Below are 23,125 nucleotides of genomic sequence, written 5' to 3'. Positions count from 1 at the left end.
CCCTGGGTAGCGTTTTTGGCTTGAGCCGAGCTCACACGGACGTGCGTTCGTTATGCAGAATAAAAGGCAGGCCCACAATTACTTGAGGTAATTGATTATAATAATACACTAGATACACGATATACAACTAAATATACACAGGTATAAGGTCAGGCTAAACTATACAACAATGGAATACAACACACAGAATCACCACAGCATATCAGTTACCGGTTTCTTGATTTTCTTGTGGCGCAGGGAGAGGATTCTGCGGTCGCAGGCACGGTTCTTTGTTACAGGCTGAGGCCTACCACCGCATGGTCAAACTGCTCCTCCCCTTGGTGGCCTCAGCTGGTGCTCAGATGTTCAGCACACCACTCTTGGGTCAAAAACTGACTTGTCTCTTGTCTGTCCTGCTATCTTACCTGCCCCGTCCCGCCCACTGCTGGTGAGGTCAGCTGGCTCAGTCTCCACCCTCAGGTCTAACTTCGATCAGAAGCCCAAATTCTAAGGAACCCAATAACTTCTTCTGGGATGGTCTCAGGATACCCACAGGGGTTCCCACGGATTCGGGCCGCCGTAACCGACCTTTTGATATCAATTATGATACCATACGGTCCTCAGGAATGGCTCCGCGCTATATCTTGGCTTCCAGAGCACGTACAAACGTCTACCGCGGAGGCTTGGGTGCGCAATGGCTCCGGGACGCCGTGATATTTTTTTATTGGCCCATCCCACGCAACATGCGTGTACTATTCATGTTTCTATATCTTATGCCTCCATGCTTGTGACAGACAAAGAAACTAGTCCTATGGGACAAATGGTCAGGTACAGATAGACGAAGCACCCCCCCCTGCTGGCTGTGTTTCCTCTCGAAGTCTTTGAAGCTCCTAGCATTCAAGTGTTAAGTAGGCTTCTTATCTTACAGGAGCCTGGATGGGGGGAAACTATCTAGTTGACGTTTTAACAGAAGGTCCCAAGGGTGGGGGCTGCTGAAGTGTGGCCATCCCTGGATATGATTTATCATTACCAAGATGGCGGCTACAGGTTCATCACACCTCCCCCTATACGAGGGCGCGAGGGGGTAGCACATTCCTGTGTTCCCCCGTGCGTCCTTCTGCACCCTCCCCTTGCCGGGATAACCCGTCAGCGTTACCGTGGTCACGGCCTCTTCTGTGGCGAATGGAGAAGTGGTACTGCTGGAGAGCGAGGCTCCAGCGTAGCAACCTGCCATTCGACCCAGAGACCGTGTGTAACCAGCTGAGGGGGTTGTGGTCCGTCTCCACGGTGAAATGGCTCCCGTACAAGTAGGGCTGCAGACGCTGCAGGGCCCATACAATTGCCAGGCATTCTTTTTCCACCGTGGAGTAAGCCACCTCCCGGGGCAGTAGCTTCCTGCTCAGGTACAAGACAGGATGTTCCTGGCCTGTCGTGTTGACCTGACTTAGCACAGCACCGAGGCCAAAGTCACTGGCGTCGGTCTGTACCACAAACGGCCGGTCGAAGTCGGCAGCTTGCAGTACAGGGGAGCTACTTAGGGCGGCCTTGAGTGCCCCGAAAGCTGTCTCGCAGGCGACTGTCCAGTCGACTGCGACGGGCAGCTTCTTCTTGGTGAGGTCCGTCAGGGGCTTGGCCAGGGTGCTATAGTGTGGGACGAACCTCCTATAGTACCCGGCGGTCCCCAAGAAGGACATCACCTGCTTTTTGGTCCTAGGAGTGGGCCAGGATGCGATGGCATCCACTTTCCCCGGTTCTGGCTTCAGAACCCCCCCGCCTACCCGGTGACCCAGGTAGAGGACCTCACTCATGCCCAGCTGGCACTTTTCCGGCTTGATGGTCAAGCCTGCCCGGTGGATCCGACCGAGCACCTGCCGCAGGTGCTCTAGGTGATCCTCCCAAGTGGGACTGAAGACTGCAATATCGTCCAAGTACGCAGCCGCGTACCCTTCAAGTCCCTCAAGCAGCGTATTGACCATCCGCTGAAAAGTGGCAGGGGCATTCTTCATGCCGAATGGCATCACTGTGGACTCGTACAGTCCAAAAGGGGTGATAAAGGCAGAGCGTTCCCTTGCCGCGGGGGTCAGAGGAATCTGCCAGTACCCCCGGCTCAGATCCATGATGGTCAGGTACTTAGCCCCGGCCATCCGATCGAGCAGGTCATCGATGCGTGGTATGGGGAACGCATCGGTGGCCGTTACAGCGTTGAGCCCCCGGTAGTCCACGCAGAACCGTGTAGTTCGGTCCTTCTTTGGTACGAGGACTACAGGCGAGGCCCACGCGCTGCTGGATGCCTGGATCACCCCCAGCTTCAGCATCTCGTCTATCTCTTGGCGCATGTTTCCCTGCACCTCGAAAGAGACCCGATATGCTGAACGCCGGATCGGCGGGTGATCGCCAGTGTCCACGTCGTGGACAGCCATCTCAGTCCTTCCGGGCAGGCTGCTGAACAGCCCCCGGAAGGGGTGCAGGGTGGTCCCCAGCTGGGACCGTTGGTCCTCCGTGAGCTGGTGGCCAACCCCCACATCCTCGATGGACCCACCCGCCTTGGCTTGGGTGAGCAGATCCAGGAGGGTTTCTACCTCTCCTTCCTCGGGAAGGTTGCACACTGGGTGGGCAGTCGCTTCCCGCTCATGATGAGCCTTCATCATGTTCACGTGGAAGGCCTTCCTCCTTCCACGGGCGTGATCCAGGGTGACCAGATAGGTGACGGCGTTGAGTTTCTGGTGCACGAAGTAGGGACCTTCCCAGGCTGCCTGAAGCTTGTTCTGTGGTACGGGGACCAGTACCCACACCTTTTGACCCACCTGGTAGGTCCTTTCACAAGCATTCTGGTCGTACCACCGCTTCTGGTCGGCCTGGGCCTGGGCCATATTGTCCTGCACCAGCTTTGCCAAGGCCATCATCCTGTCCCGGTGGCGCACGACATACTCGATGACCGACACCTCGGGGGTGGCCAAATCCCCTTCCCATGCTTCCTTCACCAGAGCCAGGGGGCCCCGTACCCGTCGCCCGTACAGGAGCTCAAAGGGGGAGAACCCCGTTGAGGCCTGCGGAACCTCCCGGTAAGCAAATAGGAGGTGTGGGAGGTAACGCTCCCAGTCTCTCCCGTGGGAGTCGACCAACATCTTAAGCATCTGCTTTAAGGTGCCATTGAACCGCTCACACAGGCCATTAGTCTGTGGGTGATACGGGCTGGCCACCAGATGTTGCACCTGCATTTGCTTACAGAGGGACTCCATCAGCCGCGACATGAACTGGGTCCCTCGGTCGGTGAGCATTTCCTGGGGGAAACCCACTCTGGAGAAGATCTCCAGTAAGGCGGTAGCCACCTTGTCGGCCCGAATGGACGACAAAGCTACCGCTTCCGGGTACCGGGTGGCATAGTCCACTACCGTGAGTATGAAGCATTTCCCGGAGTGGCTGGGAGTGGACAGAGGTCCAATAAGATCCACAGCGACCCTCGAGAAAGGCTCTTCGATGATTGGCAGAGTTACCAGTGGGGCTTTGGGGCGCGGCCCCGCCTTCCCCACCCTCTGACAGGTGTCACACGAACGGCAGTAGGCACCCACCGCGGCTCCCATCCCAGGCCAGTAGAAATGCTGAGCTATCCTGGCCTTGGTTTTAGCGATCCCTAGGTGTCCGGCCATCGGAATCTCGTGTGCGATCCGCAACAATTCCGCCCTGAACGGATAGGGTACCACTAACTGTCGGTCCCTGGGCCACGCCTCCGGTGAACCCTGCTGGACCGTTACCCGGTACAGCCGTCCCTGGTCCCAGACCACACGCTCGCAGTCTGACTCCATGGGAGGCTGTGCCGCCTGTTCCTTGAGAGCTTTCAGGCTGTCGTCTGCTTCCAACGCAGCCTGAAATTCCTGACTTGATGTGGCCAGAATCGACGAAACTGCCACATCCTCCGTCAGCCCCTCCGGGCATGTCACCTGGCCGCTGTCGGACCCGGCAGACACTTGGTCAGAAGTGGGGAAGCCGTCGGACCTCTGCAAGGCTCCTTGGGCTCCGGCGCTCCCACTCCTGGTGACAGCGGCTATGACCGCTGTGACCGTGGGTAGTGCCTGCTTCCCCTCTGTTTCTGACCAAGCCGCCCGATCAGGCAGGCTTCCTAGGCCTTTGGACATCTCGGATGTGGGGAACTCCTGCCCTGGGGTCTTACCTGGCGGCTCCTCTCTTGGGACACCCCCACCTCCCATGGCCTGTTCCTCCCCCTGCAGTGGGCCTATACTCAGCAGCCTGGATACCCCTGGGAGCCCTACACTGCCGGTAGCGGCCCCCCTCTCCATCCCTGAGCTTCCCTCTACAGAATCCTGCCCGCCCCCTCCCTCACCGGAGGACAAGAGGTCACGGCACGCCGGCTGAGCACCTCTGCGGGCATCCCCACACTCCCCACCTGCTTTCACTAACCCTGTTTGTGTTGTGTCTGTGCAGGTGTTACCCTCAGGTTTCACTCCCTCCTCCTCAGCAGGACACACACTACATACAACATGGTTGGCATTAGCAGCAGACAAATCAATACACTCTTGGGGGGCCGAACTTGGGGGTTCAGAGGGTACATACTGCGATACTAGACGCCCCAAGTCGGTCCCTAATAAAACATTTGCGGGAATATTTGGCGTTACTCCCACCTCCCGCATCCCCCTTCCGGCACCCCAGTCCAAATACACCATGGCAACGGGAAGTGCCGGCTCCACGCCTCCAACCCCGGAGACGGAAAGAGTCTTTCCTGGTACCAAGTCCTGGGGGGACACCACCTCAGGCCGTACCAGTGTTCGTTCAGCGCCCGGGTCCCGCAGTCCCATGACCGCAGAACGGCCTATGGTGACGGGTTGGATGTTGTCCAGGGACCTACCACCACCCCCTCCCACACACAAAACATTGGGCGCTCTCTGGGACTGGGATGGGGTCTTTTGGCGCTGGGGACACTCAGCCCTAAAGTGTCCTGGTTTGTTGCATAGATGACAACGTCTTACGTCTGGTCCTTGCCTGGAGAGGGCAACAGGGGGATACACCCCTTGTGTTCTAGGGGCCGGGGAAACAGGGGCATGACTGGGCTTACCCCCTCTCCAGGTGCTGCTGGCAGACTTCTTCAGCTCAGGCGCCCTGTTATTGGCATACTCGTCTGCCAGGGCGGCTGTAGCAGAAGCCCCTGTTGGTTTTCGGTCACGGAGGAACTGTCGGAGGTCCTCTGGGCAGTTCCACAAGAACTGCTCCGTGACGAACAGTTCCTGGACCTCCTGGCGGGTAGTAAGCGCTAGACCCGAGGTCCAGTGCTCTGCGGCTCTCAACAGCGCCCGCATATGATCGGTCCAGGTGTCCTTGGGGCCACGCAGCAGGCTCCGGAACTTCTGGCGGTACGACTCGGGAGTGAGGTTGTACTGCCGGATCAGGGCCCGCTTGATGCAGTCGTAGTTCTGTACCTCCCCGGCAGGTAAGTCCCCCAAGGCATCCAGGGACTTACCCCTCAAACGGGGGGTCAGGTATCTGGCCCACTGATCCCGGGCCAGATGGTGCTGAAGACAGGTCCGTTCAAATGCCACCAGAAAGGAGTCCAGGTCCCCATCCTTCTCCAGTAGAGGGAAGTCCTCAGCTCGGACTTTGGACGACTTGGTCTCCTGATGGGTTGGTTGCTCTAGCGGAAGCCCCCGCTGGGCCAGGTCCAGTTGGTGCTGGCGCTCCGCAGCTCGCTCTGCACGCTCCGCAGCCTCCCGGCGCTCTGCAGCTTCACGCTCCGCAGCCTCCCGGCGCTCTGCAGCTTCGCGCTCCTCCTCCGCTGCCTTCTCTGATGCTGCCAGGAGGGTTTTGTAGACGGCATCGCCATGAGACTGGAGACTTGCCATAGCCGCTTGTAAAAGGGCTTGTGATCTGGACAGGCTGGGCTGGGTAGGTGGTGGGCAGCCCACTGCGGGACCGTATACTGGGGACTGGCTCCCTGAGGTGCCCGGGCTGGACTCCTCCTCGCCATGAGTAACAATGTCCTCCCCTCCTGCCACACGGACCGTAGCATTAGCCTCCTGCAGGGTCTTGCTCCTGGTGCCGTCTGCCATCTTGGTAACCGACACCGCTGCAACCCTGAGTTTGCACACACCTTGTTATACTTTTAGCCTGACCGTCTAATGTTGGGCTGACCTTAAGACTCCAGCAGTGGAAGTTACCACTGGCAGTCTTTAGTGCCTGGGAGTAGGGGTCCCACAACACTATTATTCTGCAATCCCACCGCTCTGCCACCAATGTGATGAAAGCCGGCCGGTGGGTGCAGCTGTCTGGCGCCCCCTTACCTCTCAGGTCAGTCAAGGTACTGCACCTAGAGAAAGTAGTGCCAGGAAGCTGCAACCAGCGCAGGGAACACGGTAGTGTGTTATCCCTTCAACGTCACTAAACCGTAACGTCACTACACAGCACAACTCGCTAGCGCCCTCTTAGCCTCAGGTCAGTCAAGGAACTGCACCTAGGATAAGCGGTCGCCAGAGAGACTGTCCTGTAACCTACTGGGTATCGGGGCCCTCTGTAGTGAGGGCGGTATATATATCTTCCTTGGCCGCGCCAGGAATATATATATCTGAACCTCCGACCGTCACTACCAGCCTTCCCCAATCCCCAGTTGGTATGCTGCCACCAGTCCCTATTTTAGATATACGCCCAGTCCGTGAATGGGCCTATATCGGGTCAGGAACCAACCCTGGGTAGCGTTTTTGGCTTGAGCCGAGCTCACACGGACGTGCGTTCGTTATGCAGAATAAAAGGCAGGCCCACAATTACTTGAGGTAATTGATTATAATAATACACTAGATACACGATATACAACTAAATATACACAGGTATAAGGTCAGGCTAAACTATACAACAATGGAATACAACACACAGAATCACCACAGCATATCAGTTACCGGTTTCTTGATTTTCTTGTGGCGCAGGGAGAGGATTCTGCGGTCGCAGGCACGGTTCTTTGTTACAGGCTGAGGCCTACCACCGCATGGTCAAACTGCTCCTCCCCTTGGTGGCCTCAGCTGGTGCTCAGATGTTCAGCACACCACTCTTGGGTCAAAAACTGACTTGTCTCTTGTCTGTCCTGCTATCTTACCTGCCCCGTCCCGCCCACTGCTGGTGAGGTCAGCTGGCTCAGTCTCCACCCTCAGGTCTAACTTCGATCAGAAGCCCAAATTCTAAGGAACCCAATAACTTCTTCTGGGATGGTCTCAGGATACCCACAGGGGTTCCCACGGATTCGGGCCGCCGTAACCGACCTTTTGATATCAATTATGATACCATACGGTCCTCAGGAATGGCTCCGCGCTATATCTTGGCTTCCAGAGCACGTACAAACGTCTACCGCGGAGGCTTGGGTGCGCAATGGCTCCGGGACGCCGTGATATTTTTTTATTGGCCCATCCCACGCAACATGCGTGTACTATTCATGTTTCTATATCTTATGCCTCCATGCTTGTGACAGACAAAGAAACTAGTCCTATGGGACAAATGGTCAGGTACAGATAGACGAAGCACCCCCCCCTGCTGGCTGTGTTTCCTCTCGAAGTCTTTGAAGCTCCTAGCATTCAAGTGTTAAGTAGGCTTCTTATCTTACAGGAGCCTGGATGGGGGGAAACTATCTAGTTGACGTTTTAACAGAAGGTCCCAAGGGTGGGGGCTGCTGAAGTGTGGCCATCCCTGGATATGATTTATCATTACCAAGATGGCGGCTACAGGTTCATCACAAAAAGGTACAAAGGAGGGCAACAAAATTAATAAAGGGAATGGAGGGACTGCAATACCCAGAGAGGTTGGCAAAACTAGGACTATTCAGCCTGGAAAAGAGAAGGTTGAGGGGGGACATAATAAATGTGTACAAATATGTTAGGGGACAGTATAGAGACCTTGCCCGGGATTTGTTCAAAAGGAGGGATATTACGGTAACAAGAGGGCACTCACTAAGACTGGAAGAGAAAAGGTTTCAGCACCAGCATAGGAAGGGGTTCTTTACGGTAAGAGCAGTGAGAATATGGAATTCACTGAGTGAGGAGACAGTAATGTCGAATTCACTACACCAGTTCAAGCAGGGACTGGATGCTTTTTTAGATACCAGGCAGATTTCTGCATATACTTAAAAATAGAATAAAATAGTAGGTTGATACAGGGATTTATTCTGACTGCTGGTTTCAGAGTCGGGAGGGAATTTTTCCTCAGGTGAAGATTGGCTAAATCATTTGGGGTTTTTGCCCTCCTCTGGATCAACTTTAGCAACTACAGAACTTACAGGCCGAACTTGATGGACGCAAGTCTTTATTCGGCTTTACAAACTATGTAACTATGTAACTATGGTCATTTTGGAGATGGAGGAGGAGGCTGAGGAGAATGAGGTGCAGGAGCTGTAGACCGTGGGCAACCTTGATTGACCTAGGGCCCGCAATCCTTGGCGTCGGGAGGACGTGTTCCATCCCAAGGTCCGACTGGGTCCCGGCTTCCACTATGTTAGCCCAGTGTGCCGTCAGCTAGATGTACCGTCCCTGCCCACAAGCACTTGTCCATGTGTCCGTGGTTAGGTGGACTTTACCGGTAACTGCGTTGTTGAGGGCACGGCAAATGTTTTGGGACACGTGCTTGTGTAATGCGGGGACGGCACACCGGGAGAAATAGTAGCGGCTGGGACCGAGTACCGAGGGACGGCCGCCGCCATCAGGTTGCGGAATGCTTCTGTCTCCATGAGCCTAAAAGGCAACATTTCGAGCGCAAGCAGTCGTGAAATGTGAGAATTTAGTAGTGTGGCCTGTGGGGCGTTGGCTGCATATTTGCGCTTGCGTTCCAAGGACTGGGGTATGGACAACTGAACGCTGCGCTGGGACAAGGACATGGACGTGCTTCCTGATGCTGCTACTTGAGAGTGTGCAACGACAGGTGCAGGGCAGGAGGCATCTTCGCATGCACCATGGACAGGGGATTGGCTTGCATGCACAACAGCGGAAGAAGCAATGGTGCCATCCGCAAACACTGTTCCTGGACCCTGGGGTTCGGCCCACAAAGTTGGGTGCTTTGCTGCCATGTGCCTGATCATGCTGGTGGTGGTCAGGCTGGTCGTTTTGCCACCCCTGCTGATGCTGGCCTGGCAAGTGGCGCAAATGGCCTTTTTGGGGTTATCGGCAGAGTCTTTTAAAAAGCAACCAGACTCGGGAAGACCTAACAGTTGTACTGGCAACTTCCTTCGTGTTGGTGTTACGGGGAATGGTTGCCTGCCTTCTGTCTGCGGCCACCACACTGCTTCTTCCTGCCTGTTGGGGTGCCCTGCCTCCCTCCCCCTGTGTGCTGCTGTTCTCGCTCTGCATGTCCTCCTGCCAGGTTGGGTCAGTTACTATATCATCCACCACCTCGTCTTCCACTTCCCCACCCTGGTCCTCCTCCTGACTTTCTGTCAATTGTGTCTCATCATCGTCCACCTCTTGTGACACTTTCCCACCGTCGCCTTCGTGTGACCGTGGCTGCTCAAATATTTGGGCATCGCTACACGCGATCTCCTCTTGCCCCGCTTCAAGTGGACCGGGCGAGAGGCCCGAATCTATAAATGGAAAAGTGAACAGCTCTTCAGAGTGTCCAAGTGTGGGATCAGTTGTCTCTGGGTAGTCTGCATGGTGGGAGGAAGGAGGATCAGGGTGCGGAATATGCGGTCCAGACTCACGACTACTGAGACTTGACCGTGTGGAAGACAGGGTGGTGGTGGTGGCTAAGTGACTGGAAGCATTATCCGCTATCCAACCAACAACCTTTTGACACTGCTCTGGGTTCAATAGAGGTGTGCTGTGGTCCCCCTAGAAATTGGGACAGGACGGTCAGGCGAGAAGATGTGGGTGTTTGTTGTGGCACAATTTCGGCTTGCCCACGGCCTTGTCCTCAGCCTCTGCATGCACCATTACCATCACGTCCAGTTCCCCATCCCTTGCCACGTGCCTTGCCCATTTTAAATGGAGGACAGTATCTTCCACGCTCACTACAAATGACTGAGTTTGGAGCTAACTTATATGTGATCCGTGTGAGTGTGATGGAGAAAACAGAGTTTTAAATACCTGGCCTGTAGGTAAGTAGTTTGAACAGCAAACTGCTGTGAATTGCTTCACTGACACACTAAAGGAAATTTTTAATGGAGGCCAGAAATGACAGTATTTTCTGACAACTTATATGTGATCCGTTTGACGGAGAAAACACAGTTTTAAATAGCTGGATTTCTAGCGCTCTAATATGGAAAGGACCTGGCTGTATTCTGCAGTGCCAACAAGTAAATGGCGCATAAAAAACTGTGTTCTCTGGATTGCTTTTTAAGCAAATAATGAGGATTAAGATCCAAAGAAAAGTATTCCTGGCCCCTGAGACCTGGGCCTTTGTATAGAAATATCTAACAGCAGCAGAAGGCAGAATTGGAATGGAGCCTCTTGTGCTATATGCACTGCAGTCTGCTATATACCCTGCCTGCCTATACACCCTGCCTGCCTGATATCTCTGCAGATGGATTAGTCCTCAGAAGGACTGTTTGTTAAGATGGATATGTGTAATGTACGGTTTTTCTACCTACACTACCTAATACACAATCAAATCTCTCCCTAACGCAGCAGCAGTTTTCCCTACACTGTCTGATCCGGAGTGACTGTGACGAGCATGGCGGCGCCAGGTCTGATATAGACCTGATGCCGCTGTGCGGCCAGCCAATCACTGTAATGCCCACAACCAACATGGCTACGGCATTACAGTGAGTGGCAGGCAATCCCTGCATGTTCATTGGCTCTCTAAAGAGCGCCAAACATGCAGGGAGGGGACCCAAGTTCCCGCCTGAGCAACCCGGAAATACTCGGCGAGCGCCGAGCATCTCGAGCAGTGAGATGCTCGGGCGAGCAGTAGCGAGCATGCTCGTTCATCACTACTAGGTATGCTATATTCACTCAATTTACGTTTGGGGTGTTAGTTCTCTATTAGTGATGAGCGAATATGTTTTGTTAACCCTTTCGCCGAGTATACTCGGCCGAGCACCGAGTATTTATAGCGTGCTCGGGTTTTAAGTTTTCGTCGCTGCTGGAAAAACAGGCATTCCCCACATGTATTAAATCTGTCAAACAGTTGCAAATCATATTCACAGAGCGACGAAAACTTAAAGCCCGAGCCCGCTATAAATACTCGGTGCTCGGGCGAGTATACTCGGTGAAAGGGTTAACAAAACATACTCGCTCATCACTATTCTCTATATATGATAACTGTGTCCATAGCCCTTAATAACTGGTCTTTTTGGTATACATTCACTCTGGTATTATGTCACCATACATTTTTGACTCAAATGAAAGTAAAGTCATCTACACTTTTCAATTCAAATGGATCTTATAAAAATGTATTATGTTGTATGTTTACAATAGAATTCAAGGGGTGAGTATACATCCATACGTCACTGCATAACACAGGTCTACAGCATATCATCGAAGTCTATGTTGAAAGAATTGTGTGCAGAGCATTATGGGGCACTTTACAAAACAAAAACTTATGAAAATGCCCCTTGCACCAAATTTTTACAATTTCGGACTATCTGACCTTTTGAGGAAGCTCTATTACTTTTCAAAATATTTGGCAGGGCTTTGCAAAAGGGACGCTACCGAGAGCCACACAACAAATTTACTATAGTTATGACCATCGCTGGTGCAGACATCTGCCCTGAGTCATCAAGCAGTGTCTGCTAGGATTCTGATGTAAAACTGCGTGAAATGTTGCCAAACTTTTGCGCAATTCAAAATTGCAACAGAAACTGCATACATTTCTGGTGTTGGCACAAGGCAGTTGAATTATGCATCAAGTTAAATATAGACAAAAACCTCTTAATGAATTTGGCACATCTTCCTCCAGCCTTACCTTTATTAACCCATCCTGATATCCGCCATACAAGTATGGAGCAGGATCACGGGGTGAGCCTGGCGGATAACGGTGGTGACACACAGCCAGGACCAGCCTCCAATAGCCATGGGTGGAGCTCTGCCTGCAACTGTTAATCTGTTAAATGCTGCAGTCAATCTCTGAGAATGGCATTAACAACACACCAGCATGGGTGAGCGTCATACCATGTGCCCATCAGCTGCCCTACAACATGACTGCTAGGGGTCTGTTGAAGGCATCCATACCTGTTGTCAAGGAGATCCAATGAAATCCAGCATGTGGCTTCAGAGGAGACCATGATTTTCACTATAAACAGTTCCAAGTCCACTAAGGTGACTAACACAGTAAAAAAAAAAAATCACTCCCCTTTTCCTCATTAAAAAATACATATATTTGGTATCCCTGCACCTATAAAGGTCCAATCTATTAGAGTATAAAATCAAACAGGAAAAAATAAAAAATGACAAAATTGTGAGCAAAAAAAAAATGCTGTATGAAGCAATCAAAATGTCATATGTATCCCAAAATGGTATTAATATAATATGCATACTACCCATGGCGACGGACATCACGATTGACTTCTTACCGCTGTGCACATCTGATGAAGGTCAGTGAGACCGAAAATGTCAAAAATATCCTTGGAGTGAATAAATTGCATTTATTATTGAGTGTGGGATTCCAGTTTTTCTAAATATTTGAAAGGGTTGGACCCTATCCATGCACCTACTAGTAGTGGCGTGCTGTACTTCCCTTATTATTCAATTTTGGCATATAGCCAGCCCAAAAAATACACCAAATTTAGTAAGAGTTGTATTTTTCTTACTAAATTTGGTGCACGTTTCTCCAAAGGGCTTTAGGTTTAAGATTGGCATATGAAACCTATTGGCGTACACAGCATTTTGGTCTTTGGTATTTTTGTAGCTTTTTAGGTGTTGTAGCAAAAGACAATACAGACATTACAGCATGGGATCACAGAGGATTCATTTTGTGAGGTACCACATTTTCACTGACAATGTTTTATGTTCCATACACTGTCAGACACAGACAATTTTTAAAATGAACTTTTGTTCGTGGGAAAACCCCTTTAAGGCTACGTTCCATTGATGAGCTTTTGGTGCATTTTTCCTGCTTCAAAAACACAGGGTCTAACAGTTCCAGCAAAGTGGATGCAGCGTAAACTCATGCGGTGCGTGTTTCAAATCCGCAGCATGTCAATTTCTCTTGCGGGTACGCTGAATTTTCTGTGCGGATTTTCCCCATAGACTTACATTAGATGTGGAAAATCCACAGGTAAGAAGAATGCACATGCACTTTTTAGTGCATTTCTGTGGCGGAAATGCATGTAATCCGCACCGAAGTATAGCAATACAGGTTTGTCAAAGCAAAAAAACAGGACGTATCAAAAACAAAGCAGCATTATTTAAAGCATGACACCCCAAACAGAGACAAGAAAGCAATGTCAAAAAATGTGATAAAAACACACACAAAATGCAATGCAAAACCGCAAGTAACCTAATTTAAATAGGTGCAGAAATTCGACATAGTCAAAAACTAACCAAAACCTTATTGTGGAAACGTAGTCTAAGAGTTGCAAAATTTTAGCGCCGTCTCAAGTTCCACCATAATTGTGCAGTTTATTTATTTATTTTTTTAAAGCATTTTACACCAGAATACTGGCATAAAAGCTTTGATGACTTGGGCCCTGTATACTTTTTCTGGACCTGAATAACACCACTACTGTAATAATCTGACATAGCCAATTAATTCCAATTTATTACAGCTGCCAAAAAGTACTGTTTATACCATACATGAAGGGTGTGCCAATGATATAACCACCCCGTTGAAATGTTTAAAAATGTAGCTACAGCATTAAGGAAAAAAGTTTTATTCTACAGACTACTAATAAAATGCATGAGATATTCCTTAAAGAGAGATGGTCACTGCCCAGCACTGCCACTGTCTGTATACTCATACATTCCCAACATAAATGCTGGAATGTTCTGCTGCTTCTTTGTTTTTTTATCCTAGAAATCTATTAATTGTCAACTGCATATTATCAGATTATTGTTCTTCTTGACAGTAAGGTGTGTCCCTTATGCTGTGAGCACTAATCCGGCCATAGGCATGAGATACATGTTAGCAGAAGTTTATTTAGATTGTTCTTAACGTTCTTTGACCAGTGACTGGCCACATTTTGGCACATAAGGCCTCCTTCAGACATACCGTAGTTGTTTTTTTTTTTCCATTTTATGTTCTCTATCCATGATTTTCATGGATTGTAATGGATACATGTTCTGTCTGTGGTTTTGTTCACGTGTCTATGGTATTTTGCAGACTTTTCAACACTTTTCTTTCCACTTCCCAAAATTGTACGCATATCTCATATATATGGCCAGGAACACTGTAGCGTGATTTAAGAGTTTTGTCAGCACAAGATGCCACTTCACTTCAAGTAATCCTAATCTAACCCCTTGTACTACCTTCTATTCTGTGTTTTTGTTTTTCAAGAATTCTGAAGAATAATGAGGCCGCCATCCAGGAACTTTGCAAATGATCATGAACCCCTCCCATCTCAGAGACCTGACAACACCGCATTTACACAGCAGAGACTTCCAGCCTGGCAGCCTCTTCTCTCTGCCAGCATCATTCTGCCATTTTTCTTTCTTATAGGATTATCCTTTATTGGAATTGGTATTGGATTATATTATTCATCAAACAGCATAAAAGAATTTGAAGTAAGTATTTCAGAAACCAATATTTTTCAATAACTTCCATAAAATGCACTTTTTAAAAGGGTTATTCCCTCCCCTTAGGACAGCAGATGACTTGCGGATCACTTGCAATCCCAACGCTGGGTCTCCCAGTGATCACGAGATGGGGGGCATCTCTGCTCCCTCCAGGACGGGGCTGCAGCTCCCTGTTTTAAAGGCTCCAAAGCCCCAATCTTGGGATAGTAATAGTTCCACGCAATCTGCAAGTTAACCCACATCCGCAGGAAAGGGGATAACTTGATTTTTTTTTTGGGGGGGGGGGGATTTTCACAACGAGAGGTGAATGCTGCAGGACAACTATTTCAAAGAGCATTTTGCCACATGTAATTATTTTGTCATACAAACCTTTAACATTTCCTCTTGTTTAATATAATAAAGGCAAGTCTATCATAAACTATTACAATAGAAACCTATTTTAGACCTGATGTGGCTGGTGTTCATAGATGGCTGTATAATCCTGATGTTACAGTGAGCTAGAAGCATAAAATATACATTTGTATATTGGGCATGAAAACTTGAAATTAGGATTATATAGCCATACTGGCATAGATTTTCAAAGTTCAGCAGCCTTATCAGTTCTAAGATATCTCCTTTAACCCTTTAAAGGACCATGACATGTTTATTTTTTTACGCTTTTGTTTTTTCCTCACCTTCTTCCCAGAGCCATATTTTTTCTATTTTTCCTTTCAACATAGACGTATGAGAACTTGCTCTCTTGCAGGATGAGCTGTAGTTTTGAACGGCACCATTCATTTTATCATATAATGTACTAAAATTTCCAAGCAGGATTAAATGGTGAAAAAAAAAATAAAAAATGCAATTCTGCCATTATCTATTTTTTTTTTTTTATGGCGTTCATTGTGCGGTTTAAATGTTTGTTTTTTTTCTTTCTTCTATTTAACCCCTGCAAGACCAGGTGATTTTCCATATATATATTTTTTTCTTCCACCCCTTCTTCCAAGAGCCATACTTTTTTTTTTTTTTCATCCACGTAACCATATGAGCACTTTTATTTTGCGGGACAAGTTGTACTTTTGAATGTCACCAATCATTGTTTTTCATGCGGTAAAACATATTCTAAGTACGTTGAAATTGCATGCAAAGAAGTGCATTTATATATATGTATATGTGTATAATGTATATACTGTATGTTCATGTGTGTATATACTGTATATATATTTTACAGTCCTGCTCATCCTTATTGGCACCCATGAAGTTTAAGTACGTAATGTGGAATATCGCCTGAAAAAAAATTAATCAAGTGAAACTGTTTTTTTTGTATAGAGCCTGTGGTAAATCACAAGAGATTCACCTGTGATTAATTGTCGGTGCCCATGTGACATGAATTAGCCAATGAATGATGACTTCAGTGTTTTAAAAAGCCACATGGTAGGCCCTGTTCCTTTTGTCACAATGGTGAAGACAAAGGAACTGTCTGAGGACATCAGAATTGGTATGAGTAGCAAACACAAGACTTCCAAAGGGTATAAGGCCATGTCCAAAGACCTCGGTATCCCAGTTTCAATAGTGCGCAATGATATTAAGAAGTTTGCTAAGCATGGAACCGTCAAGAACCTCCCTGGACGTGGGGGAAAGAGAAAAATTGACAAGAGATATCTTCGAAGGTTGGTGCGAATGGTGGAAAAAACACCACATCAAACATCCAAAGACCTGAAGGCCAACCTGGAACAGTCTGGGGTCATGGATTCAACAAGTACCATATGCCGCACACTAAACCAAGAAGAGCTTTGTGGGCGAAGAAAGAAACCATTGCTTAAGAAAATACATAAAAAGGAACGACTGATCTTTGCCAAAGAGTACCTTGACCAACCACAATTCTTCTGGGAAAATGTTCTGTGGACAAATGAAACAAAAATAGAGCTTTTTGGCAATGCAAAGCAACAGTTTGTGTACAGACGGCACAATGAAGCTTATAAGGAAAAGAACACCTTACCAACAGTTAAGCATGGTGGAGGATCCATAATGCTGTGGGATTATTTTTTTGCCTCTGGTACTGGAGGCCTTGACCGTATCACAGGAATCATGAAATCAGAGAATTATCAAGAGATTTTAGAGCGAAATGTCCTACCCAGTGTAAGAAAACTTAGTTTGAGTCAAAGATCATGGGTCCTCCAGCAAGACAATGAACCAAAGCACACATCCAAAAGTACACAGGAATGGTTGAAAAACAAAAAAAATGGACTGTTTTTAAAATGGCCACTGGCCAGCAATGAGTCCTGACCTCAATCCCATTGAAAATCTTTGGGGTGAGCTGAAATCTGCCATTGGGAAAAAGAACCCTGCAAACATTCAAGGGCTTGAACAAACTGCAAAGGAAGAGTGTGAGAAAATTCCAGCTGAGAAGTGCAAGAAGCTTATAAACGGCTACAAGAAACGTTCCTTTATTCCAGAACATGCTGTTTATTCAGTTAATTCTTTGAAATTGCAAAAGGGAAGTTGAAAAACAATGTTTTATTGTTGTAATACTTTAGATCACTAATTAAAAAATCCTGAGGCTATAACTTTGGTACATTTCCATTTATTTCTCAAGATATTGTACAGTCTATGAAAAAAAAATGAAAGGGTGCCATTAATGGTGAGCAGCACTGTGTATGTATGTAATATATATTACAGTACAGACCAAAAGTTTGGACATACCTTCTCATTTAAAGATTTTTCTGTATTTTCATGACTATGAAAATTGTACATTCACACTGAAGGCATCAAAACTATGAATTAACACATGTGGAATTATATACTTAACAAAAAAAGTGTGAAACAACTGAAAATATGTCTTATATTCTAGGTTCTTCAAAGTAGCCACCTTTGGCTTTGATGACTGCTTTGCACACTCTTGGCATTCTCTTGATGAGCTTCAAGAGGTAGTCACTGGAAATGGTCTTCCAACAATCTTGAAGGAGTTCCCAGAGATGCTTAGCACTTGTTGGCCCTTTTGCCTTCACTCTGCGGTCCAGCTCACCCCAAACCATCTCGATTTGGGTTCAGGTCTGGTGACTGTGGATGCCAGGTCATCTTGCGTAGCACCCCATCACTCTCCTTCTTGGTCAAATAGCCCTTACACAGCCTAGAGATGTGTTTGAGGTCATTGTCCTGTTGAAAAATAAATGATGGTCCAACTAAACGCAAACTGGATGGAATAGCATGCGGCTGCAAGATGCTGTGGTAGCCATGCTGGTTCAGTATGCCTTCAATTTTGAATAAATCCCCAACAGTGTCACCAGCAAAGCACCCCCACACCATCACACCTCCTCCTCCATGCTTCACTGTGGGAACCAGGCATGTAGAGTCCATCCGTTCACCTTTTTTGCGTCGCACAAAGACACGGTGGTTGGAACCAAAGATCTTAAATTTGGACTCATCAGACCAAAGCACATATTTCCACTGGTCTTATGTCCATTCCTTGTGTTCTTTAGCCCAAACAAGTCTCTTCTGCTTGTTGCCTGTCCTTAGCAGTGGTTTCCTAGCAGCTATTTTACCATGAAAGCCTGCCGCACAAAGTCTCCTCTTAACAGTTGTTGAAGAGATGTCTGCTGCTAGAACTCTGTGTGGCATTGACCTGGTCTCTAATCTTAGCTGCTGTTAACCTGCAATTTCTGAGGCTGGTAACTTGGATAAACTTATCCTCAGAAGCAGAGGTGACTCTTGATCTTCCTTTCCTGGGGCGGTCCTCATGTGAGCCAGTTTCTTTGCAGCGCGCTTGATGGTTTTTGCAACTGCACTTGGGGACACTTTCAAAGTTTTCCCAATTTTTCAGACTGACTGACCTTCATTTCTTAAAGTAATGATGGCCACTCGTTTTTCTTTCCTTAGCTGCTTTTTTCTTGCCATAATACAAATTCTAACAGTCTATTCAGTAGGACCATCAGCTGTGTATCCACCTGACTTCTGCACAACACAACTGATGGTCCCAACCCCATTTATAAGGCAAGAAATCCCACTTATTAAACCTGACAGGGCACACCTGTGAAGTGAAAACCATTTCCGGTGACTAGCTCTTGAAGCTCATCAAGAGAATGCCAAGAGTGTGCAAAGCAGTCATCAAAGCAAAAGGTGGCTACTTTGAAGAACCTAGAATATGAGACATATTTTCAGTTGTTTCACACTTTTTTGTTAAGTATATAATTCCACATGCGTTAATTCATAGGTTTGATGCCTTCAGTGTGAATGTACAATTTTCATAGTTATGAAAATACAGAAAAATCTATAAATGAGAAGGTGTGTCCAAACTTTTGGTCTGTACTGTATGTGTGTGTGTGTGTATATATATATATATATATATATATATATATATATATATATATATATATATATATATATATATATATATATATATATATATATATATATATATATATATATTACACAGACCTTCCCTCTATGTTGCCTAGTCCCACACAACTAGATGCATTATGTAAAATAGGAGGCAGGTCGGTGTGCTGTCATAAGAGCGTACAGATGAATATGTAAGTAGAGCACCAGATAAAGCGACCCCCTCTTCCCCCCAGAGCACAGGCATGTCATTATCTCCAAATTGATAGTAAAGATTACACAAGAACCACAGGATGGATTTAATCAACCAAGGTATCATTTTAATCAGTGTAATGTCGCCAACCTGACAGTGTATGTAGTTTACTGAGCACAATCCTGGTGACAGGTGCACTTTAAAAAAGATTACAAAAGGTGAAAGAAAAAAAAGGACAGTATAAAATAAGTGATAAAATACAGATAAGTCTTACAAATTGGATATGTCAGAGCTTCTGGCAGAGGAGAATGTAGTGTGAAATAGACAGATCTGCATTACTCGTTGCTTCTCATGGGGTCTGATATGGCTATTCCTTAGATGACATCTTATAAAGTGTCTACCAGACCCCTCACTCCTCCCTCACCTGAGGACAGCTAATTAGCTTTGATTCTAATCCAGTTTTAGGCTATATTTCTGCTGTCGGTCATATTTTCGCCCAGGAACCTCCTAGAGAAGGGGTGGGGAACCTTAAGCCAATGGGCCATTTACGGCCCTTGATTACCTTTTATCCGGCCCTCGGGCAGATTCCCGGGGATCACAGTGCTTGGGTCGGCAGATGTATTTTGCCCATTAATTTCTTCTTGCTTTGTGAGGACGCACATGCAGTGTTCACTATGGCACTATGCGCGTGTAATGAAAGATTACGTCTGAACACCAGTGCCAGCATCAGGACATACGCTGTGGGCGGAGTAAGGGTGCAATTTGTACGGCCCCTAAAGGATTGTATAAATATGCAAATGGCCTTTGGCAGAAAAAAGATTCTCCAACCCTGTCCTAGAGAAACAATATGGTGGTCATCTTAACGAACATCCTTCAAGCATTCTATACATACCACACATGAACATGATATATCCATAATTCAAGGCTATACTGTGCTCCTGTGGGTTGCCAGCTACCAACCCTTTTGCGATTTTACCCACAGATGCTCCCTGATCATGGGTATATCCATGGATTGTGTCAAACTCAGATTTTATAGATATTGCATGGAAAATATTGCATTTCCTGCTTAATTACTCTGTATACACTCTGTCTGCTCTCCCTCATATAACCTGCTTCACTTACCTATTCACAGCAGGGGTGCAGGCAAAGATCCAATGTCCTATGTAACTTCATTTATGACACACAGTATTGCAGTGTAGATAATGGTCCACCGAGTCCCCCTCCACACAAGTGGACCCTTTCCCAGGATCTTTATTCACATCATAATGTGGGAACGGGTTAATAATGTACGCAGTCTGTATCATGAATTTTGGGAACCGTTGTGTTCTTCTAGTAGCAAACGTTGAGGGTCTTTACACTTTTTTTTCCAGACAGTATTCTCTACAAAAATCTGAATGAAAACGGTCTAAGTTTTCATTGAGAGATCTGTGTTGCTGTTCATACAGGCCTGATTTGAAAAATGCTTCACTAAGTTACATTTCAAAGCAAGTTGCTTTCTAGTAAAAGGCCAGATACAGAGGTTTACCCATTAATGATAGCCTTCTCATTTTAATATGTATTTATGTAAAAAATATATATTTTTGCCCAAAAAAATTGCATCAAAAAGTTTGGCATGGTTCTTGTTTGCCATGAAAATTGCAAAAGTGATAATTACAGAATAACAAATTCCACATACCCCCTAACAGGGTAGTCTGTAAAACCAATTTTTAATAAGCCACACTTGTATCTGTTAGGTTTTTGTGACACCATTATAGCATTCCATACACCCTTTTATAACCTGTTTTGTTTTTCTTCTTAGTACGATTACACAGGTGCCCTGCCAGGTGAACCTTGCAATCATTGCATTAATGCCTCATACCCCTGCTCCTGTAACTTTACCATTAATATAACAGAATTATTTTCGGTAAGTTCCATTGTGCTAACTTTCTTTTTATAATGATGACGATTTTGGTGTACATTACAATTCTCATCTGCACATGTTAGCTGACTCCTTTTTAATGTGTTTTTTTTCTCTTAAAGAAGCACTCCCATCAAAGTTTTTATTCTCTTAATATATTGAAATCATCATATTATATGGCACTGTGTACTTACAATTGCTCTTTTCGTCTTTCTACACAGCTAATTCTTCTTTTCCATTAGGTGTATGATATCACATGATTAAAAACTGACTAGCTGAATCCTTCTAACCTCTATGTAGAAAAAGGAAGTCCATTTTCCCTGCATGAGTCACTTCAAAAGTGGCAGGGAGGAGGGATCAGCTGGGTCAGGACTTAAAGAGGGGTATGATTTCTGCAGGGGGAAATAGGCTTCCTGTTTCTACATAAAGAAAAGAGAAGAATTAGCTGGGTAGAAAGGCAAAATAAGCAATTGTAAGTACACAGTGCTGTATAATATGATGAATTCAATATATTAAGAGGATAAAAACTTTAATGGGAGTGCTTCTTTAACCCTTTTCTGAAGTCAGGTGTAATAATACGTACCTGCGCCCTGGGCCTTATTGACCAGGTACGTCTTATTACGCCGGGTGTCAGCTGATTCTAACAGCTGACACCCGGTAATATGTGCCAGGAGCAGTTCCGCACCGCTAGGGTTGGGGTTTTGCTGGGGTTGGAGTTGTGCTAGGGTTGGGATTTTTTCAAAAGTAAAGAAAAAAAAATAATAAAAAGACGATATGGCGACTAGTGTTGAACGCAAATGCTGTTATACAGCCAAGAAAAAAACATGTGGGGATTGCCTGCCATACACGAGCAATCCTCGCATGTTTTTTTGGGTGTCTAACAACCGTGAAACATGCGGACGAGGACTCGAGTATGTCACTTGAGCACCCGCGATACATGGTGCATACTTATTCAATATGATGACCTAATGTTATCAAATTCTGTGTCATACCTCTTGGTTCAAAATGTTCACTATACCACTTGATAAAATCCCTGAGGGGTTTAGTTTCCAAAATGGTGTCACTTGTGGGGAGTTTCCACTGTTTAGGTGCGTCAGGGGCTGTCCAAACGAGACATGACCTCCGCTCTCAATTCCAGTCAATTTTGTGTTCAAAAAGTCACACAGTGCTCCTTCCCTTCTGAACACTGCCGTGTGCCCAACACTGTATTTTCCCCACATATGGGGTATCTGCGTACTCGGGATGATGCAATTTCTCCTGTTACCCTTATGAAAATGCAAACTTGGGGGCTGAAAAACATTTTTGTGGGAAAAATGTGAAAATTTTATTTTTACGGCTGAATGTTATTAACTTCTGTGAATCACCTGGGGATTCAAGGTGCTCACCACACATCTAGATAAGTTGTCTGAGGGGTCTAGTTTCCAAAATGCAACATGGCGTCCGCTAATTATTTAGGCAAATTTTACATTTAAAAAGTCAAATGGCGCTCCTTCCCTTCTGAACCCTGCTGTGCGCCCAAACAGTAGTTTTCTCCCACATAATGGGTATCGGCTGGAAAAAAGTTAAATGTTCATTGTTTTCTTCCACATTCCAAAAATTCCTGTGAAGCACCTAAAGGGTTAATAATCTTCTTGAATGTGATTTTGAACACCTTGAGGGGTGCAGTTTTTAGAATGGTGTCACTTTTGGGTATCTTCTGTCATAAAGGCCCCTCAAAGTTACTTCAAATGTCATGTGGTCCCTAAAAAAATGGTGTTGGAAAAGCGAAAAATCGCTAGTCAACTTTTAACCCTTAACTTCCTAACCAAAAAAAAGTTTGGTTCCAAAATTGTGCTGATGTAAAGTAGACATGTGGGACATGTTATTTATTAACTATTTTGTGACCTATCTTTCTGATTTAAGGGCACGTAAATTCAAAGTTTGAAAATTGCTAAATTTTCACCAAACTTCAGATTTTTTTTCACAAATAAACACAAGTCATATTGAAGAAATTTTACCACTATCATGAAGTACAACATGTCACGAAAAAACATTCTCAGAATCAGTGGGATCCGTTGAAGCGTTCCAGAGTAATTATCTCATAAAGTGACAGTGGTC

The 23,125-nt window shown here is 46.5% G+C and overlaps 1 protein-coding gene across 1 annotated transcript in view; it reads left to right on the top strand.

Moving 5' to 3' along the window:
- LOC141217108 (cell cycle control protein 50B-like) overlaps positions 1-23,125 on the top strand; it is a 55,477-nt gene that overhangs the window by 11,918 nt on the left and 20,434 nt on the right. Inside the window, exons 2-3 of the mRNA XM_073665743.1 lie at positions 14,386-14,612; positions 20,930-21,034. Coding sequence (XP_073521844.1) covers positions 14,400-14,612; positions 20,930-21,034 — 318 coding nt within the window. The 5' untranslated portion in view covers positions 14,386-14,399. The remainder of the gene's footprint in view (positions 1-14,385; positions 14,613-20,929; positions 21,035-23,125) is intronic.

This window comes from Phyllobates terribilis, unplaced genomic scaffold, assembly GCF_046119375.1.
Source record: "Phyllobates terribilis strain yellow unplaced genomic scaffold, ASM4611937v1 Scaffold_2__4_contigs__length_985480577, whole genome shotgun sequence".
NCBI lineage: Eukaryota > Metazoa > Chordata > Amphibia > Anura > Dendrobatidae > Phyllobates > Phyllobates terribilis.
Note: the sequence above shows the minus strand (reverse complement) of the source record. Positions and strands in the feature narration are given on the sequence as shown.